The 6,000-nt window shown below is 40.2% G+C and overlaps 1 protein-coding gene across 2 annotated transcripts in view; it reads right to left on the bottom strand.

Moving 5' to 3' along the window:
- Positions 1-1,468: 1,468 nt before the first annotated feature.
- The window catches only part of LOC117537337 (probable phospholipid-transporting ATPase IIA), a 41,514-nt gene continuing 36,982 nt past the window's right edge, over positions 1,469-6,000 (bottom strand). For both annotated transcript variants that reach the window (XM_034202522.1, XM_034202523.1), the window contains exon 28: positions 1,469-2,414. In XM_034202522.1, the coding sequence (XP_034058413.1) occupies positions 2,278-2,414 (137 nt within the window). In that variant the 3' untranslated portion in view covers positions 1,469-2,277. The remainder of the gene's footprint in view (positions 2,415-6,000) is intronic.

Raw genomic sequence — 6,000 nt, 5'->3', positions numbered from 1 at the left:
CTTTACGTTCTACTTTAGCAGCTTTTTTTAAGGCCACAGTGCAACCTCACTTTTTAAATTTGACTTGACCTTAGTTTGAGGCCACAAAGCCATTTTAGGTTATATTAAAGTATTTTATAATTTGCGAAAAGGTTATTTAGACATTATTACATTTTGTGGCTATGTGCTTTACCAAATGACGTCTAAGTGCCCAAAACAATCTCATAATACAAATCCCATAAAACCATGTGATCATACTGAGAAGTATTGCACCTGTTTCCAAAACTGCATATTTGTACACAAACTATCGAAACTAAAAAGATTTATTTAACATATACACACAGACACTGCTGAGTCAATCCCACATACATTTACTCTTAAAGAACCAATTTTGGATTAATCCGCCGCTGAAAGTAGTCCCCAAACGATGCAATATTTTCTCCTGGTTCTGTAAAAACGACATTTCCCATCTATTTAAGGATCTACTTAGCGTTTAAAGGGGGCTTAGTAGCTCCTCAAACATGTGTCCTAGATGCACCAGTCCGTCAGCTCCATTCATTAATAGACATGGCACTGAGAGAACATCAAAACATATTTCAAAGAACATTGTATACTCCTGATTTTTGTTGACACCAAAAAAATATAAACTCAAACCATCCTTATTCTTTAAGTTGTTCGGAAACGGTTCAAATGGTCACAGAGACGACAAAAGAAATGGCAGAAGTAAAGAAAACATGATTTATTATTAATCATCACAACATTGACACAAACGTTCTGCTCATTTTAGTGCAATCAACACCCTTTAAATAAAACATGTTAATACATTAAAAAAAACTATTATTGTTATTTACAAGCAAACAAATCCTTTTAGCTTCATTTTTGTTTTGCCAACATAAAAATATAATAAATCAGTAGTACAAAAGAAAAGTCTGTGCAAACAGCTCGCTGAAATCAGAGATAAAACTTTTGTTGAACATTTTACAGACGGGATTATTCATGGCCGCTCTGTTCGACACTTTCAAATTCATCAAGTCACATCGGACTTTTTTTTACAGCTCAATCTAAATCATTTTGAAAGTAATTTAAGTGACATCGTACTCATGGTTTTCTGTTAGTTGCTGATTATTTACAGTATCTCTTCACTCAAACCACCATTGAAAGGAAATATGAGGAGTGTGTATCGTATCGTTTTCTCTCCCACTGTGCAGTAGTAATACTTATAACACTTGAGTTGTTTTAACTGAGGAGAGGTGATTCGATCCCTTTTTTCTTTCACAGCCGAACTGTGGAGGTTAGTAGCAGTGAGGGGGGGGGGGGGCGGTCACCGGGTGTTTTCAGTTATGGCTTCAGGAGGTCACCGGTACAGTGAGTCATCATGCAAAGTTAAAGTGTGGCCCACCACTTCAAAGGCTGCACACACACACACACACACACACACACACCCCCCGCCCGCCTGACGGGAGCTACACATAAGGGCCTCTCCTCTGTGGTTGCTCTCACCGCGCTCCACACACACACACACACACACACACACACACACACACACCAACATCTCGGGGTCCGAACACACAGAGACAGATTTAACATCACGGGTCATGCTAAAAGAAACGACCGCACCACCTCCGGCTGTGTCGCGCTGACGCATTAAACAAATAAACACAAACTCACAGGCCTGTGTTGTATGCAAAGTCTAGTCACTTTTTTTGTATCATATAATGAGAAATCAGTGTTGAGGAGAGTGTGAATCAGGTCCTGAGTGAGAATGCTACGTCAGTTTCAGTGTCTAACAATAAATGTGGTTCGACTATTTTGGATGGAAATGGAAAAGAGTTAGTTTCCAGGCCAAATGACACGTACACAGAAGCAGGGGAGACGTCCAACTTTCCAGTTACTTCCCTTTGATATGATTTCTGATATTTTTAAATAAACAGGATGTGCATACTTTACTGAACTGACTGTGCCTTAGTTATTTTTACATTACATATTTACATTTCTGTTCAGGACACTTTTTATGCTCATAATTCTAGGACGAATAAATAAGTTGGTCAAACTAACTCTTCACTGCAAGTCTTCTCCACACAGAGGAATCATTAGTCTTTGCATCTAACACGTGCAGCAAGTAGCATTTTAGCCTAAACCCCCCCCCCCTCAGTAGCACCCCTGACAAAGTTGTCCCGTCTTTCTCATTTCCAAGTAGGAATTTCAGGACAAATGAAAGGGGATGAATCCGTGTTTGATCCCCGGGTCTAAGCGCAGGCCCCTCTGTTTCCCCGCAGTAAGTGAGGCTCCTCCCACTCTTTAGGTGGTCAGCTTGGAGTAGTTTGGGGGGGAGAAGCGTCTGCGCAGGTACTTCAGGATGTAGAGAGGCAGGCAGCTCACCAGCGTGATCACCGTCACCTTCCACAGGAACGACACCGTGGTGATGAAGTAAATGTCTGGAGGGGCAGAGATCAGAAAGAGAGTTGTGGGATTTTCAAACGAGGCATTCAAATGTTATTTGTTTTGGATGTCGCCAGTTTAATCATATCTGTAGCTAAGCTCGACTCAAGCCTTCTTAAATGATTCATTTTGGGTCACATTGTGAATTTTGAGTTGACTTCTTTGAGGAAGAGGCAGAGATCAGAAAGAACAGGATTCTACAACCAGACATTGAAGAGTAATTTAACCTTTACATTATTTATTATTTATTTATTTTGAAAGTCAACAGCAGTTTTTTATTAAAATAATAATAAATGGCGACCCTTTTTCGTTTTTGATTGTTTATGTGGATTTGTAGTATTTGTTATTGTATGTTCAACAAAGGTGTATTTTTGCTAAATCTTGAGACAGTGCCACTGTATGTACTGGCAGGGCCGATTTTTGACATAGGCGCTGTAAGTGATGAAAGTGGGGGATGTTGGCTTATCAGGCGCCCGCAGCTCACAGCCAAAGTGCGAGCGAGAGAGAGAGTGAGAGAGAGGGCGCACCGGTACCGGCGCTGTTGTTATTAGAATCTGGTGCTAGCTGCGCTAACGGATATAAGAAGAAGATGTTTCTACAGCCAGGGTGGAGGAGAGCTCTCCTGTCAGACTGAGAGGCTCAGTGAGGTAAAGGACTCTCTGAGTGTTTAGATAGTTCATTTTAGTCTAAGTTATCTCAGTGGGTCTCAAACAAATATCTGTTAACAAATTATGTAAACACATATTTCCAAGGCACTCCTTTATCATTATTAGGATAAATAAAACAGGTTTGAAATCATTCCAATGTATACTATAGGACAGTAATCCAAAAATATAGTTTAAAGTTGGAGAGATACAAAAATATGCATACATTAATAAATGTTAACGAGGTCAAATAAGATATGAATGAACAACACAAATAAAATAAGTGACATTTATTTGTGATTGGCTATGGTAGGTTATTGGTTATGTTCACATACTTATTTGATTATTAAAATGTAAACCGATCTTTTTCATAAGGGTGTTTTAGAGTTGTACCTCCTAGATCAGTCTCTAGTAATTGTGTGCTCAAAGTGCACCAGATTGAAGCATTTTACTTTAAAATGTTCCAAAAAATCTTCGAGGGGGGGCCATACCCCCGGACCCCCCTAGAGGATGTGACGTCCACCACCCAATTAAAACAAGCTCATACAATACTGAATACATTTGAAGCCATTTTGACGTATATTACCTATATCAATAAGTTTTTGTAGTGTATTTGACTTTTGTAGAGAACTTCATTTATTCTTTACATATAAAATCTCGCCTAGGGCAGCAAATTAGCTAGAACCGGCCCTGGTACTAGGCCTCAAGAGCCTTTCTTGTGCTGACACATAGAAACAAATTGGTGGGGCGCACTTCGCACGCGCACACACTAAAAAATTCCACACGCTCCGCGCTCACATTATGCTGGGCCCACGTGCCTTAGCACCGCTGCTATGTCTCCATCCTAGGGGAAACACTGAACAGTATAGTCAAATCTGCAGCTAAGCTCTACTTATTTCTTCAAGGCATGTACATTTTAGTAAATCATAGGATAATCATGCCTATAGTTCTCAGTTTGGGCGCTGTAACGTAAAATGATAATGTTGATAGGGAAAAGTTCTCCATGTTATCATGTATTTGTTAAAGTGGACCTATCATGCTATATTGGAAAAATATATTGTAGGGCCAAACCTATACCAAACATGTCTGTGAAGTTTTTTGCTTAAAATACCAAACAGATCAGCCTTTGTAGCCATGCCTACTGCTCATACTCCTCTTTTGCAGCCCTGTTAGAGAAACGCAGATTTTGGGTCCTTAGCTTAAAAAAAAAAAAAGAGGAGGCGGAGCTAATGCCTGATCAGAATTCTACCGGAGATAAAGTTAAATTCTGCTGTGATAAAACGCCATCCTGTTCTAAACCACATCAAGGATTATGTCTGAAACAGTATGGAGCTCTAATGCTCTTCCTTTTTTATTTCCTGCTTTTTAAACACATGTGCTCTCCAGTACAGGTTAGCTCTGAGTGTTAGCGAGGCTTGCTAATGTAAACAAAGACGAGATTACGTCCAAAACACGTCAGGCATTGTTTCTGATAGCAATTTTCTGTGAGTCCGCTGCCGATTTGATGTCATATCGGCAGCAAATCTGGATCAGCTCCGTTGTACCCCCGTTTTTAAAAGATTTGGGTACGGAGGAAAAGAGAAAGGGTTTTATTTTCTGACGCTGCGTGAGTTCCCCGACGCACCGGGGACACATATTCATGTATGAAAGACATCAAAAAGTGCATTTTGCATGATAGGTCCCCTTTATCCCCTTGTGTTTTTGATCAGATATAACGGAGTAAGAAAAAGGACGTTGGCACAAATGACGGCAAATGAGTGTCTTAACTACAAATGTCCTGTTTCCTGATATCAACACCGGCATCACCTTTCTGTTTCACCTCACCATTACATCTCATCTCCTAGGCCACGCCTTTCTTTCAACTATACACTAGGGCTGAACGATTAATCGGTTTTATATCAAAATTTGAAATGATGCAATTATCAAATCGCAAAGCCTTTTATTATTATTTTGTTTGTTTTTCTTGTGTGTCAGTCATCCACACCAATCAGAAGTGCTGTGCTCCACATGTACCAGCCATTGTTAACCAATCAGAAGTGGCCCATGATAGAAGGTGATAGACAGATTGATCCAATCACCTGCCAAATATTTTTGAAAGTGCCTGCCCTTTCCAAATGGCTTCCAATGGAGCTTTAGATGGTTTGGTGAAACCATCTGGGTCAGGTTAGTAATGCTCCATCACATGTTTCTATTACAGGGTGAGTCTGAAACTGAAGCTTGACTTTAAAGCAACCCAACGGGAGTTTCATGTAAGTTTAGTTCTTTCACTCGTAGCTCGGGCTGCGGGGGTGCTAGAGACGGGAGCACGTTGATGCGACCTTCCTAGCCGGAGATATGGCCGCATTTTACAATAAACTTCCGTTGGGTCGCTAAAAAACAAATATCGCAAATCGAATCGCAATACGATTATTTCCCCAAATCGCTTCAAAAGCTCTGGCATACAGCGGGTTAAAAGTGAGTAAACAGTGAATCTGATAATGAAACGAAGAAACAATTGTTGAAGGCATGAGACAGAAAACTCAACCTATACAGTTTTTACTTTTTTTGTGCAATTAAGTTGCGTGAACACGCACGACAGAAAATAACCTTTACATTCTATTCCTGTCTGACTTCAAGGAGGGAGGAAAAGTGTCCAGAAAGGGTTCTCTTGACCACATGCCAGTCATGATGCTCAGTGGTGGACATTGAATGCTGAGAATAAAACTCCACGCCTCACATAAAGCTGAAAATAAAGGTTTGGGAAGCTCCTGGTCAGGGTATCGGATATGTCACGGGTCTCATAATGGCATGGGCCGTTATACAGAAATACAAACCCCAACAACAATCTGCTTTTAAAGGTTGTTTATGTTTCAGTCGTCTAATTGCTATAAGAATCTTTATAAGGTTTTATTTTCCTAATTTCCTAGGTACAGAGATAAACACACTGGTGGGTTCAGAG

This window comes from Gymnodraco acuticeps, unplaced genomic scaffold, assembly GCF_902827175.1.
Source record: "Gymnodraco acuticeps unplaced genomic scaffold, fGymAcu1.1, whole genome shotgun sequence".
Taxonomy (NCBI): Eukaryota; Metazoa; Chordata; class Actinopteri; order Perciformes; family Bathydraconidae; genus Gymnodraco; species Gymnodraco acuticeps.
This window is presented reverse-complemented; position numbering and strand designations above follow the sequence as displayed.